General features: G+C 39.3%; 2 protein-coding genes across 7 annotated transcripts in view; one reads left to right on the forward strand and one right to left on the reverse strand.

Annotated features, from left to right (window-relative positions):
• The window catches only part of LOC122552695 (galectin-8-like), a 25,229-nt gene extending 19,955 nt beyond the window's left edge, over window positions 1-5,274 (forward strand). Inside the window, exons 8-10 of one of the 2 annotated variants that reach the window (XM_043695566.1) lie at window positions 3,180-3,348; window positions 4,293-4,438; window positions 4,530-5,274. In XM_043695566.1, coding sequence (XP_043551501.1) covers window positions 3,180-3,348; window positions 4,293-4,438; window position 4,530 — 316 coding nt within the window. In that variant the 3' untranslated portion in view covers window positions 4,531-5,274. Of the gene's footprint in view, window positions 1-3,179; window positions 3,349-4,292 lie in introns of both variants that reach the window. The other variant, XM_043695565.1, reaches the window with a different exon arrangement.
• Window positions 5,275-7,751: 2,477 nt separating this feature from the next.
• heatr1 (HEAT repeat containing 1) overlaps window positions 7,752-15,469 on the reverse strand; it is an 88,092-nt gene continuing 80,374 nt past the window's right edge. For all 5 annotated transcript variants that reach the window (XM_043695571.1, XM_043695570.1, XM_043695569.1 and 2 more), the window contains 3 exons: window positions 14,354-14,512; window positions 10,104-10,212; window positions 7,752-8,270 (listed from right to left, as the gene is read on the reverse strand). In XM_043695571.1, coding sequence (XP_043551506.1) covers window positions 8,182-8,270; window positions 10,104-10,212; window positions 14,354-14,512 — 357 coding nt within the window. In that variant the 3' untranslated portion in view covers window positions 7,752-8,181. The remainder of the gene's footprint in view (window positions 8,271-10,103; window positions 10,213-14,353; window positions 14,513-15,469) is intronic.

The following is a 15,469-nucleotide window of genomic DNA, read 5'->3' on the forward strand; positions in this document are numbered from 1 at the left end:
TTTGTATCATCGGCAAACTTCGCTAGAATTCCCCCGGTTCCCTCATCCAAATCATTCATATATAATGCGAACAGCTGTGGCCCCAGCACCGAACCCTGCGGGACACCGCTCGTCACCGGCTGCCATTCTGAAAGAGTACCTTTTATCCCAACTCTCTGCCTTCTGTTAGACAGCCAATCCTCAATCCATCCCAGCAGCTCACTTCGAACACCATGGGCCCTCACCTTGCTCAACAGCCTCTCGTGTGGCACCTTATCAAAGGCCTTTTGAAAGTCTAGATAGGCCACATCCACTGGGTTTCCCTGGTCTAACCTATTTGTTACCTCTTCAAAAAATTCCAACAGGTTTGTCAGGCATGACCTCCCTTTACTAAATTCATGTTGACTTGTTCTAATCAGACTCTGCTCTTCCAAGAATTTAGAAACCTCATCCTTAATGATAGATTCTAGTATTTTACAAGCAACCGAGGTTAAGCTGATTGGCCTATAATTTTCCATCTTTTGCCTTGATCCTTTCTTGAACAAGGGGGTTACAACAGCCATCTTCCAATCATCCGGGACCTTTCCTGACTCCAGTGACTCTTGAAAGATCTCAACCAATGCCTCTGCTATTTCCTCAGCCCCCTCTCTCAGAACTCTAGGGTGTATCCCATCGGGGCCAGGAGATTTATCAATTTTAAGACTTTTTAATTTTTCTAGCACTATCTCTTTCGTAATGGCAACCATACTCAACTCAGCCCCGTGACACCCTTTAATTTTTGGGATATTACTCATGTCTTCCACTGTGAGTACTGACGCAAAGTACTTGTTAAGTTCTCCTGCTATTTCCTTATCTCCCATCACTAGGCTTCCTGCATCAGTTTGAAGTGGCCCAGTGTCTACTTTTGCCTGTCGTTTGTTTCTTATGTACTGAAAGAAACTTTTACTATTATTTCTAATATTACTGGCTAGCCTGCCTTCATATTTGATCCTCTCCTTTCTTATTACACTCTTTGTTATCCTCTGTTTGCTTTTGTATCCTTCCCAATCTTCTGATTTCCCACTGTTCTTAGCCACTTTATAGGATCTCTCTTTTTCTTTAATACATTTCCTGACTTCCTTTGTCAGCCAAGGTTGTCTAATCCCTCCCCGGTTAATCTTTCTTTTCTTGGGAATTAACCTCTGTACAGTGTCCTCAATTATACCTATAAACTCCTGCCATTTTTGCTCTACTGTCTTCCCGGTTAGCCTCTGCTTCCAGTCTATTTTAGTCAGTTCCTCTCTCATGCCCTCATAATTACCTTTATTCAACTGTAACACCATTACATCCGATTTTGCGTTCTCCCTTTCATACTCCAGATTGAACTCTATCATATTATGGTCGCTACTTCCTAAGGGTACTTTATGATCTTTTATAGAGTCTGGTTCATTGCAAAGCACTAGGTCCAGAATAGCCTGCTTTCTTGTGGGCTCCATGACAAGCTGTTCCAAAAATCCATCCTGTAAGCATTCCATGAATTCCCTTTCTTTAGGTCCACTAACAACATTATTTACCCAGTCCACCTTCATATTGAAGTCTCCCATGATCAATGTAACCTTGCCTTTCTGACATGCCTTCTCTATTTCCCGGTACATGTTGCGTCCCTGGTTCTGACCACTGTTAGGAGGTCTATACACAACTCCAATTATTTTTTTTTGCCTTTGTGGTTCTTCAATTCCACCCACACAGACTCCACATCATCCGACGCTATGTCATTCAATACCATAGATTTAATTTTGTTCTTAACTAACAAGGCAACCCCACCCCCTCTGCCCACTTTTCTGTCTTTTCGATAAGTTGAAAAACCATGGAGGTTTAACTGCCAGTCCTGACCCCCCTGTAACCAAGTCTCTGTGATGCCTACTACATCATAATCATTCACTATTATCTGTGCCATTAGTTCATCGGCTTTGTTATGAATGCTACGAGCATTCAGATAAAGTGCCTTAATGCTAACTTCCTTATCATTAAATATCCTCTTCATCATAGAAGTGATTCTTTTTCTAATCATAATGCTACTCCAACCCTTAAACCTCCCGTAAATCTTATAACTTGGTATGTTTAATTTCTGACTCTGTAATGACTACTATCATAGTTTCCAGTTTGAATCTGATTTAATATAAACCTCTCATCATTAAATGAGTGGTGAACTAATAATTGTTCAGTCTTTTACAAAACAAAGTGACAACACTCTGTTAAAGCAGCAGCATCTCTCTAAACCTCCCGTAAACCTTATAACATGGTATGTTTAATCCCTGTCTCTGTAATGGCTACTATCATAGTTTCCAGTTTGAATCTGAGTTAACATAAACCTCTCATTATTAAATGAGTGTTGGACTAATAATTATTTACAGTCTTTTACAAAACAAAAAAAGTGACAAAAAGCAGCATATGCCTGCTCAACAGCACCCATGTGCATCTAATACATAATGAAAAATAACTAAATAAGAATTGATGTTTGACTTTATAAATCATTTCAAATTATAAAAATTACAACTGTATTGTGTTACATGATGGGACATTGGGCAACAATAATGAAAACAGTTTTCATACTGTTTGTTACAGTAGAACCTCGATTATCCGAACATCTGAATTTTGGATTATCCAAACAAGATCTCAAGGTCTCGTAAAAACGGCATTAGGCAATTCAGGATTCAGTTATCAGTTAAACAGCATTATGGCATGCATTTTCCGATAATCGGCACTCAAATTACTACTATCAGATCAGTTATCCGAACAAAATATTCGTTCGGATAATCAAGGTTGTACTGTACTTAATTTATTGTTTTTGGAGGTGTGAAAGTGAATTAGGCTTAATGTTAAAATTTTAAAGACATTAAAATTTTAAGACATTCTTGCAAAATATCAACAGCTCCATATCTAATTCTAAATTATATTTTAATATCAAGGAAAATACCTTTCTGAAATATCCTTGTAGAGCTACAGAATGATAAATATCAAATGTCCTTTCAGTATATGAGTTCAAGACCCATCAACATAGGGTCCTGATACTGGGGTTGAGATTTAATCTTGTTGCAACTCTGTGTTAAATTTTAACTTAAGTCCATTGTTTAATTTGTACCATGTCTAAACCCAAAGTACTAGCAAAGATGTAAATCCTGAAAAGAAGCAGCTGTATTATAAATGTAAATATCTTCCAGGTTCGCTATTAATCTCTGTGTGAGTGATTCCACCGACATTCCACTGCACCTGGCACCTCGGTTCAAAGAAAAAGCTTTCGTTCGAAACTCTTTTCTCTATCAAAGCTGGGGTGAAGAGGAGAGGAAGATAGACGACTGTTTTCCATTTAACCCAGAGGCATACTTTGAGGTACTTTGTAGAGTCCAGAAATAAATTGGAGACATTTCTGAAGATCTTCATATCAGCAGTACTCAACCTTATTATTTTTCTATTAGTTGTTTCAAATAACATGTATAAATTGATTTTATAACAAAGGTGTAAATAACAATTGTTTATATAGAAGCTTGGGTTGGGGGGGTGGTGGTGGCGGCGGCAGCATGGAGAGGAAAGGAATGGTGATCGTCCAGTGGCGTTGTGTCACTAAACTATTAGATCCAGGACCAAGATAAAGCTCAATTCCTACTGTGAGAGATGGTAGAATTGAAGAAATCTGATGACTGTACAACCATGTTGATTGTCAGAAAATCCAGCTGGTTCACTGATATCCTTTAGAGGAGGAAACTGCTGTCCTTACCTGGCCTGGCCTCGCTTATGTATGACTCCAGACCCACTCCAATCTGGCTGACTCTTAACTAGCCTTTGGGCAATTAGGATAGGCAATAAATGCTGCCCAGTCCTATGAAGGAATAAATTAAATTTAAAGATCCTTGTCTTTTTAGACAACAGTATTCACATAATTGCTTAATTTAAAGCCAACCTAGATCCATGGTGAGTGACATTTGCCATGTCAATTTATGTGATGGCCAAATTATCTTTGGATTTTCTCATAAATGCGCTCATTTATGGGAAAACACAATGGAATGAGATACTGAAGATCATTATGGTTAGTGTGCTAGAAGGCTGTACTGATGTAATGTCCTATTATTTCAAAGTGGTAGTGGTGACATTAATGTACTTGGGAAAATTAAATGATGCTCAGAGGGTTTGTGTCTCAACTTTATAGAAGACATTCAGTAGATTTTTGTAAACCTGAAGACAAAGTTGCTTTGCTTTATAGTGGTGCAGAAAAGGAGTTGAATGGGTTTGCTGTTTGGTTAACGAATTTGTGCACTCTTTTTGTGATTGTGTTCCAGATTATCATTTATTGTAGTTCTGACTGTTTCAAGATTGCTGTGAATGGAGAGCATTTATTGGAATATAAACACCGGTTTACTGATTTGAGCAAAATTGACATGTTGGAAGTAGATGGAAATATCCAGCTGTTTGAAGTACAGACTTGGTAGGTGGAGAGAAGCTGCTGACCAAAATTCACACTCATGCCAGGATAATAACTGGGTGCGTAACCTATCGAATTCTGTTTCTAATTATAGAGAATACGTGATCAAATCAAGAAGAAAATAATTTCTTCGGGATTGTTGCATGATGTTTGAAGATCTGGATTTTGTTTTGGAATTGCTTTGTTGAATTCATTTAAATCTCAGTACTCAAAGAAAAGAATTTTGAGGGTAGCATCAATTCTATAGAACCACCTCCAACCTCTCCCACATCACGACTTAAATAATTTTGAATGCTAAATGGTTTCAAGTGCATAGATAATTTTACTTTGGAGTTCAAATGGTGTTTAAATATGTATTTTTTAAAGGCTGCAATGTGTTAAAATAGTTTGCTAATGTCCTAAATCCTATCCTGCAAAACAAAGTCAGACTGTTAATTAAACTGAGCACTTCTTTTCTAACTTTACTCAGCATCAAAGGCTGTGCAATGTTGGCTTTAGCCTATAAGTCTGAGTATTCTATCTGACTAATGTGCAAACATGAATAGTCAATTAAAACTATGGTATTCCACAAATGTTGTAGATGGAAGTATTATTCATAAAAAGCTAATACGTTTTGGTTTTCTCAGGCTGTTTTAACAACCTGTTTCACAAATTATTGTAGAGTTCTGTGCAGTGTTACAAAATCATTTGGTTCATTTGGCTAGCCTGCACAACCTGGACACAAAAGACAATATGAAATTTAATTTGCATTTTTGATCTTGAGGGGCAGAAAATCCACCCCATTATTTGAATTAGGAGTTAGACTGATGATCTTTACCCGGCAGCAAGAATGTTGTCATTTGGTTGCTGTTATTGTTGCACATGGATTTCTATGATGTATTCTGTTTCTTTATGGGCTAATGAACAATACACTTGGTAACTAAATGGGAAACTTCTCACTGCAAACAAAATTGACATTCTAATCCAGTGCCAGGTGTATTGCATTGTCTCTGTCGCTTGTGTTTACATATGATAAACATATACATGTTAATTTTCCCTGAAGTTTATTTTTTGGGGGCAGTGTGTCAATGCAGACATTTAGAAAAAGTCCATTTATGCATTGGCTATTTAATTACTGTAAATTAACATATTTGCTTTTGTACTATACTAATGTACATAATTTATATGAAGACAAAACCCTGCAAGTTTTGCGTACAACACTTACTTAAAATCTGTACTGTATTAAAAAAATAAAGTTCATATTTTCAACACACTGAAGTATATTTTGTAGTTTAGTTATAATGCCACTTTTTTTCTTTAGATTCTAGATTAAGCAGTTGAAATGGATTCAGGTTGGAGCTTCTGATGTGAACACTATCTGCATTTAATAGACCATTTTCATAGAATACTGAACGGAGGCTATTTGGCCCAGTTTGGGCTCCTATAATCTATCCCATTATACTTACTGTCCTTTCTCTTTTTCTATAGACATACAGCTATTTATCTAATTTCATTCTAAAAATTACTGAATCTGCTTTCATCCCAGGTCTTTGTAGAAAATGTTCGTTTATATCTCAATCATCTTTTTGGAATTCTATTTGGTTCTTTAGGGAAGGAAATTGGCATTCTTAATGATTTGACTTACACAAAGTCCAGAATAACAGTAATGTGGTTGATTCACAGGGAATTAGGGATGGACAACAATGCAGCAAAACCCATATCCCATGGAAAAAAACTTGATTGTGAGCCCCCACTTACATTCTCAATGTTGAACAATAAAGATAGTACTATTCTTGAGAGCACATGGACATAAATACAAGACAGATTACCTTGTACAGCTATAAATAAAACATGTGGGCAGCATGGTGGCACAGTGGTTAGCGCCAGAGACCCGGGTTCAATTCCCGCCTCAGGCGACTGACTGTGTGGAGTTTGCACATTCTCCCCATGTCTGCGTGGGTTTCCTCCGGGTGCTCCGGTTTCCTCCCACAGTCACAAAGATGTGCAGGTCAGGTGAATTGGCCATGCTAAATTGCCCGTAGTTATAGGTGAAGGGTAAGTGTAGGGGTATGGGTGGGTTGCGCTTCGGCGGGTCGGTGTGGACTTGTTGGGCCGAAGGGCCTGTTTCCAAACTGTAAGTAATTTAATCTAATGGTAATCATTGTGTTTATTGTTTAATAATATTTTAAAGTTCTGAAGACAGTTCTTGTCTTCTCATCAGCCAGTCTGTCATGAACTCGGACTCAGTGTGGCATCAAACCACATGATAAAAGAATAACAACAGCAGCAATTTCTCTTTAGCGTAAACATCAGTTACTTCCCTTTTGAATCTTCATGATCCTCAGCCATCACCACCCAGCCAGCAGACTCCAAGCACAGATCGCATGAACCCTTTTTCACACTACATTTGAAGAGTTCCAAACTATAACCTTTTGACAATTTTCATCACCATTTAAAGCAATGCATTCCAGAGTATCAATTGCTGCATTATATATTTTAAAAAGTCCCAATTTGCTTCTTGTTCACTTTAATTACCTTGGTGACATGATAGCTCAGTGCTTTGCACTACCATCTGTCTGTGCCAGACACCCAGGTTCAACTCCAGCCTTGGGTGACTGTGCCGAGTTTGCACATTCTCAATGTCTGCATCAGTTTCTGGCAGGCGCTCCAGTTTCCTCCCACCATCCAAAGATGTGTAAGTTAAGTGGATTGGCCAAATTATCCGTAGTGTCCAGGGATATGCAGGCTAGGTGGATTAGCCATGGTAAATGCAGGTTTACAGGGATAGGGTAAGGATTTGGGTCCGGGTGGGATGCTCTTTGGAGGGTCAGTGCAGACTCAATGGGCCAAATGGCCTTTTTCCACACTAAGGGATTCTATGTCTTCTGGTTATTTACTCTTACCCACTGGAAACATTTATTTCCTTATTTTCTTTACTGAAACCATTTGAGATTTTGAACAGTTATTAAATTTCTGATTTCAGCTCTAGTTCCCTCATGTGATTAAAATGTTTATGACCATAAGATGCAGGAGCAGTATAGCTGATCTGATAATCCTCGTTGTGACAATCATGTTTAACTTTGAGATGTTATTCAAAACAGTGACCCTTGGCCTTTTAATTAGCAACTAATTTAAATACTCCAAGGTGCAACAACAATGTGACATGGTTCAAAAATTTCAAATATAGCAGCAACTAAAATCTTTTGGGAAGAGACTGTCTGACTTTCCCTATCCTCTAAGGTGTGTGTTACAACTTCACTACTAAATGGCTAGTTTTAATTTGGAACAACATTCATAAACCAGTTGATTTTTTTATAAAGAAAATAACAATCTGATGTGTTAGCAAATTGCTAGATTTATTGAATATAATTTCACTAAATGCCCATACAGTGAATTTGCAACAGTTTCTGATCCTAAGTCTAATTAGGTTGTTGCTCCCATTTGAATGATAAGGTGGTTAAAATAAAAATCAACACTCTTTTTCAACCTGTTTATTAAAATTTGTTGGGTGATAATAATGATTGTTGAAAGTTAACAGCAATATGGAGGCTGCTGGAAATTCTTCATCCAACCTGAGCCAAGTCTGGTGAATTATCACAAATGTTGATATTTCACATACAATATAAAATTCTGTATCTTAAGCATTACTACTTCAATAGAAGTGATTTAAATAGCTATGCAGATTACAGAAATGTAGTACTGTATGAACCCCTATTGTACAAATAAAATATTTATATTTATAAAACCTTTGTACATCTTCAATGTTTTCAGAAATAGCTTTGCAGTGGTTCCCCAAGTATGATTTCAAGCTGCTGGATAACCTTCTGACAATGGTGCTCCACTTCTTCACATTCATCTGCAACACAAAGAACGCAATCCAGAATGAAGAGGTCCTACTGCTATAACGTTAAATCAAAGCTTGGAGGAGAGACATCGGTCACTAAAGGGCTGCATCCCCTTGATATTCCAAAATCTTAAATATCTAAGCACTTGACTTTACTCGGAAGTTCAATATCACATGATTCGATCCTCAGGTCCAAGCTATTGAAGATCTAAAGTAATAATTTTGGATGCCTTGATTTTGCAGGTAACATTAAAATAAATAGGAAAATAAGTTGCAATGAAAAAGTATGGAATTTTCATGGCTGATCTGACATGTCCAGTGTTTTCCCTAGAAGACTTGATTCCCCCGATCAAGAATCTATCTCAGCCTTAAATATGCACAATGACTCTGGCTCCATAGCTCTGTGACAAGGTGTCCCAAAGACATTCAATCCTCAGAGAAATAAAAATTTCTCATGTCTGTCTTAGCTTGGCACCTCTTTATTCCAAGACCTAGCATCTCCCATGAGGGGAAACATCCTCTCCGCATTTCCTCTGAAGAGTTATATTTGTTTCAATGAGACCATCTCTTATTCTTAACTCCAGTGAATAGAGTCCTAACCTGTTTAGCCTTTGCTCATCGGATAATCCCTCCTATACCACGGATCACCCTAGTCAACCTTTTCTGACCTGCTGCCAATGAAATATTTTTCTTTAAGTAAGGGAACCAAAATTGCTCACGGTGTTCCAGATGTAGTCTCACCAAAACTTTATACAGTTGCAGTAAGACTTTCCTACTCTTATACTTCAACCCGCTTGAAATAACGGCCAACATTCCATCAGCCTTCCTGATTACTTGTGCACCTCGGTGCTAGCTTTGTGTTTTGTGCACAAGCACCTCCATGTCTCCTTGTGTGGCAATTTGCTGTAGTTTTTCTCTAAATAGTACTCTATTCTTTTGTTCACCCTTCCAAAATGAGCACCCTCACACTTTCTCATATTATGTTCCATTTGCCAATTTTTTGCTCCCTTACTGAACCTATCTCTTTGTAAACCAATTGTAACTCTCTCTCTCAGCTTGTTTTTCCACCTATTTTTGTGTCATCTGCAAACTACAGTACGTTTGCCTCCTGTAGTTTCTGTAGATGCAACTGCACTAGAGGCAGTTCGGAGGAGGTTTACTTGATGTATTCTAGAGAGGAGGGGTTTCTGTTATGAAGCAAGATTGAGCAAGTTAGGCCTACACGTTGAAACTGAATTACATTTTACCTTCAGTGACCAATTGAGGTTTTCCGAGGTCTCTAAAGACATGTAATAGCTGTTCAAAGCCCAATGACGTGGTAATTTTATTTTGATGAAACTCCTCAACACAAACATACATCTGGTATTCCAAAACACACACATGCTCATATTTTGCACCAGCATGTGTTACCTGGAGATTTGATTTTACCACTAAAGATGAGTGAACAAACAAACGAGGATGTTAAATTCTTAGGTAATTGCACAAAAGGTACAACTGACAGCTCACTTTATCGTCTGCCAGTTTTCCTCTTCTGCAAACATCAATAGATAGTATGAAATAGATTGTTGATTCACCAATATTCAATTTTGTGCTGTTGCACTTACCTCTTCTCTTGAAAGGAGCATAATTAATGGAGCACAACTAATTGTCCCACCATTTTGGCAAAATGTGTAGGAGCTGTCAACATTTGTTTCGACTTGGGCAAAGATACAACCTGTCTATCCTTTCCAGTACAGTACAGTATACGTACAACTGTTAGAAACATCAATAATTCTTACACAAAAGCTTTAAACGCACTTTTAATATGTAGTAAAAAATAGATTTTAGTCCAATCGAATAACATACCTTCCAGTAGCTCTGCCAAGAATGGGATTGTTTCCGGCAGTAACAACATGTAGTTCTCCTTCAGTTTACCAGCCAATTCCAGCAGCATAATCAGAGCAGAAAATCTCACCTGCAGATTACATCAATATATTTTAGCTCATCATGTTGGAAAAAAATACATCCACCATAATTCAAACTAATCAAATCCAATATTAATGACCTAGCCCTTTCTTATATGGGGGATTTTTGGAGTTGGAGGATGTCATTGAGATGAACAGCATGGAAACAGACCCTTTGGTCCAACCCGTCCATGCCGACCAGATATCCCAACCCAATCTAGTCCCACCTGCCAGCATCCGGCACATATCCCTCCAAACCCTTCTTATTCATATACCCATCCAAATGCCTTTTAAATGTTGCAATTGTACCAGCCTCCACCACTCCTCTCCCTATAGCTCAAATCCTCCAACCCTGGCAACATCCTTGTAAATCTTTTCTGAACCCTTTCAAGTTTCACAACATCTTTCCGATAGGAAGGAGATCAGAACTAGACGCAATATTCCAACAGTGGCCTAACCTGTACAGCTGCAACATGACCTCCCATCTCCTGTACTCAATACTCTGTCAATAAAGGAAAGCATACCAAACACCTTCTTCACTATCCTATCTACCTGCGATTCCACTTTCAAGGAGCTATGAACCTGCACTTCAAGGTCTCTTTGTTCAGCACACTCCCTAGGACCTTAGCATTAAGTGTATAAGTTTTGGATGTAGGTTTGCTCACTGAGCTGCAAGATTCATTTCCAGACATTTTGTTACCTTACAGGTAACATCTTCAGGTGAAGCAAAGCGGCAAATTCCTGCTTTCTATTTATATGTTTGGGTTGGTGATGTCATTTCTTGTGATGTTACTTCCTTTTCTCAGGGGGTGGTAGATGTGTTAGACATCGAGTTAGACCCCATCTACCACCCCCCGAGAAAAGGAACAGGAAGTGACCACACCACAGGAAATGACATCACCAACCCAAAGAAACCCAAACATAAATAGAAAACAGGAATTTTCAGCATTGCTTTGCCTGAGGCCCACTGAAAATATTACCTAGTAAGGTAACGAAACGTCTGGAAATGAACCTTGCAGCTCAGCGAGCAAACCTACATCCAAAACCTCAACCTGAGCTACAAATCTTCTCAAAACTCACTAAGTGTATAAGTCCTGCTAAGATTTGCTTTCCCAAAATGCAGCACCTCATATTTATCTGAATTAAACTCCATCTGCCACTTCTCAGACCTTTGGCCCATCTGGTCAAGATCTTCTTGTAATCTGAGGTAACCTTCTTCTCTGTCCACTACACCTCCAATTTTGATGTCATCTGCAAACTTACTAACTGTACCTCTTAAGTAAATTATTTGGATGTGAGCATAAATGATGAAACGTGGAGGACCCAGTACCGATCCTTGTGGCACTCCACTGGTCAAAGGCCTCCAGTCTGAAAAACAACCCTCCACCACCCTCTGTCTTCTACCTTTGAGCCAGTTCTGTATCCAAATGGCAAGTTCTCCCTGTATTCCTTGAGATCTAGCCTTGCTAACCAATCTCACATGGGGAACCTTGTCGAACGCCTTACTGAAGTCCATGTAGATCACATCTACCACTCTGCCCTCATCAATCTTCTTTGGTACTTCTTCAAAAAACTCAATCAAGTTTGTGAGACATGATTTCCCACGCACAAAGCCATGTTGACTATCCCTAATTAGTCCATGCCTTTCCAAATACATGTATATCCTGTCCCTCAGGATTTCCTCCAACAACTTGTCCACCACCGATGTCAGGCTCACTAGTCTATAGTTCCCTGGCTTGTCCTTACCACCCTTCTTAAACAGTTGGCACCATGTGAGCTATAGGGAGAGGAGGCTGAACAGGCTGGGGCTCTTTTCCCTGGAGCGTTGGGGGCTGAGGGCTGACCTTATAGAAGTTTACAAAATCATGAGGGGCATGGATAGGATAAATAGACAAAGTCTTTTCCCTGGGGTGGGGGAGTCCAGAACTGGAGGTCATAGGTTTAAGGTGAGAGGGGAAAGATATAAAAGAGACCTAAGGGGCAACGCTTTCACGCAGAGTACGTGTGTGGAATGAGCTGCCAGAGGAAGTGGTGGAGGCTGGTACAATTATAACATTTAAAAGGCGTTTGGAGGGATATGGGCCGGATGCTGGCAGGTGGGACTAGACTGGGTTGGGATATCTAGTCGGCATGGACGGGTTGAATTGAAGGGTCTGTTTCCGTGCTGTACATCTCTATGACTCTAAATTCTTCAACTTCCAGCAATCATTGTGTATCTTGAATCAAAGAAAATTTTCCTTTCTTTTCTGAAGATGCAAAATTATTAGAGTCATATAGCACAGAAACAGACCCTCCCGTCTAACTTGTTCATGCTGACAAAGTTTCACAGTCTAAACCAGTCCATTTTGCCCTTGTTTGGCCCATATCGCTCTAAACCTTTCCTATTCATGTACATGTCCAAATGTCCTTTAAATTTGTAACTGTACTTGCATCTACGACTTCCTCTGGCAGTTCATTCCAGATACGAACCACCCTGTGTGTGAAAACGTTGCCCTTGCGGTCCCTTTTAAATTTTCTCCTCTCACCTTAAAAATGTCCCCTAGTTTTGAAATCTCCCTTCCTAGAGAAAAGACCTTTGTTATTCACCTTATCTATCACCTCATAATTTTATAAAGCTCTAAAGCTCCTCGATTTCATACACTCCAGTCAAAATAGTCTCAGTCTATCCAGTCTCTCCTTATAACTCAAACCCTCCTGTCCCAGCAACAATCCTGGTAAATCTTTTCTGAACCTTCTCCGATTTAATAACATCCTTCCTATAGCAGGGTGACCAGAACTGTACACACTACTCCCAAAAGTGGCCTCACCAAAGTCCTGTACAACCTCAACATTACATCTCAATTCCTATACTCAATGGTCTGAGCAATGAAAGCAAGTGCGCTAAACACCTTCTCAACCACGCTGTCTACTTGTGACGGAACTCTATCTATCTGAACCCCTAGGTGTCTCTGTTGACAACATTACCCAGGGCTCTATCATTAACTGCATAAATCCTGCCCTTGTTTGTTTTAACAAAATGCAATATCGCACATTTAACCAAATTAAGCTCCATCTGCCATTCCTCAGCCCACTGGCCTCATGTGCGAGCCTCAACAATCCTTAGTAGATATTGTATTAAGAAAAAACAAGGTCTCACAGTTCTTTAAGCACTACGAATGAACAAGAGACAAGCAGGAGACAAGAGACAACATTAGAAAAAACTCAGGTTATTCATCTTCAGCGAATACTGAAAAATAATATACTTCTTCCATAAATCAATGTACTTCTGTACACATCAGGATAATGTTGTGGATAATTATTAAGAGAAGAAACTCTTGTGACTTTTCTCCCATAACCAGTACAAGCTCATTAATGTCCTTCAAGAAAGGGGATAGCCATTCCCAACTAGTCTAGACTACCAGTGATGACAGACCGAAACTGCATGTTTTGACTTCTAATGGGTCTAATTGTAACTGGGAATAGGCAAGAAACATTATCCGTACAGCAAGTACAAGTGGGGGCAGGGAGAAAGCAAATTTCACACAGACTGGGGAGTGAACCATAACCTTCCTGCTCTATATTTCAACAGTATGGGTACAGTGAATGGTCAAGGTCTTTCTCCCAAGGGAGAGGAGTCCAAAACCATTCGGCATGGGTTTAAGCTGAGAGGGGAAAGATTTAAAAGGGATCCAAAGGGCAACCTTTTCACACAGAGTGTAGTGTATGTATGGAATGAGCTACTGGAGGAAGTGGTGGAGGTTGGTACAGCATTTAAAAGGGATCTGGATGGGTACATGAGAAGGGTTTGAGGAATATAGGCCAAATGATGGCAATTGGGACTAGATCAACTTAGGATATCTGGTTAGTGCTGATGGGTTCGACCGAAGGGTTTGTTTCCATTCTGTGCATCTCTGTGACTATCTAACCGAGTGTCATGTTTATCAACAAAATCATTGGGGAAGCCAAATCCAAGGTTTGGCATTAACAGCCAACAATATTACCAAAGCATCACAAAGGCCTCAAAAAGTTAACACTGTTTAACACATAGCCAACTAAGCTTGCTATCAATAACTAAGAAACAGCATAACAACTAAAGAAGTACACAGTGGAATATGTCATTTAAAAATAGCTTTGGGTTAGGCTGAAATACATCTCACCATCATGGTTACGTACCTTAGGTGAGCTGTGTCGTGTCTTAAGCAGGATCTGGTAATTCAGTGGTTTCCAGACAGAATCATCACCAATAGCAACAGAAAACTGTGCTATACATGGGACTAGATGATTGGTCACTCTGTCCTTGTACGCCTCCTCACCTCCCAGCATGTTTTCCAGCTTCAAACATTAGAATTTCAAAACATATTTACACTTCTTACTCCACGAACTTTGAAAAACAGCATTATAATTTAATGCAGATACTAATTTAATATTGATTATAATATATGTATGTCTATTTGCCAAATTAAAAATAAACAGCCATGATCAATAGATAATAGACAGATAATGTGAGTGTTTGCAAGGTTAAAAGACAAAAGAACTGCGGATGCTGGAAATCTGAAACAAAAACAGAAATTTCTGGAAAATCTCAGCAGGTCTGGCAGCAATTGGAGAGAAATTAGAGTTAACATTTCCGGAGGAACTAGAGTCTTGAAGAAGTGTCACTGGCCCTGAAACATTAACTCTGATTTCCCTCTACAGATTCTGACAGACGTGTTGAGATTTTCCAGCAATTTCTGTTTGCAAACGGAAGGTGTCCAACTCGTTTTGGTCATTAAAGTTATAGTTTATATTTTGGAGTCAGCTTAAATTCTGTTTTTGGTACAACATACATGGGTGCAAAACGTCATTCACATAACACGGGGCAGCACGGTGGCTCAGTGGTTAGCACTGTTGCTTCACAGCACTAAGGACCCGGGTTCGATTCCAGCCTTGGGGGACCGTCTGTGTGGAGTTTGCACATTCTCACTGTCTCTCTGTGGGATTCTCAGGTTACCTCCCACAATCCAAAGATGTGCAGGTTAGGTGAATTGGCCATGCTAAATTGCCCAGTGTTCAGGGATATGAGGGATAGGTGTATTAGTCAGGGATAAATGTACAGTAATATGGAAGGGGACTGGGTATGAATGGGTTACTCTTCAGAGGGTCAGTGTGGACTCATTGGGCTAAAGGGCCTGTTTCCACACTGTAGGGATTCCATGAATTCTATGATTAACCAGGTGTTTTTTGCTGGACCATTACTGCAATGATTAGATTTTTAGATTAGATTAGATTAGATTACTTACAGTGTGGAAA

This window comes from Chiloscyllium plagiosum, chromosome 9 (assembly GCF_004010195.1).
Source record: "Chiloscyllium plagiosum isolate BGI_BamShark_2017 chromosome 9, ASM401019v2, whole genome shotgun sequence".
Classification (NCBI taxonomy): Eukaryota; Metazoa; Chordata; class Chondrichthyes; order Orectolobiformes; family Hemiscylliidae; genus Chiloscyllium; species Chiloscyllium plagiosum.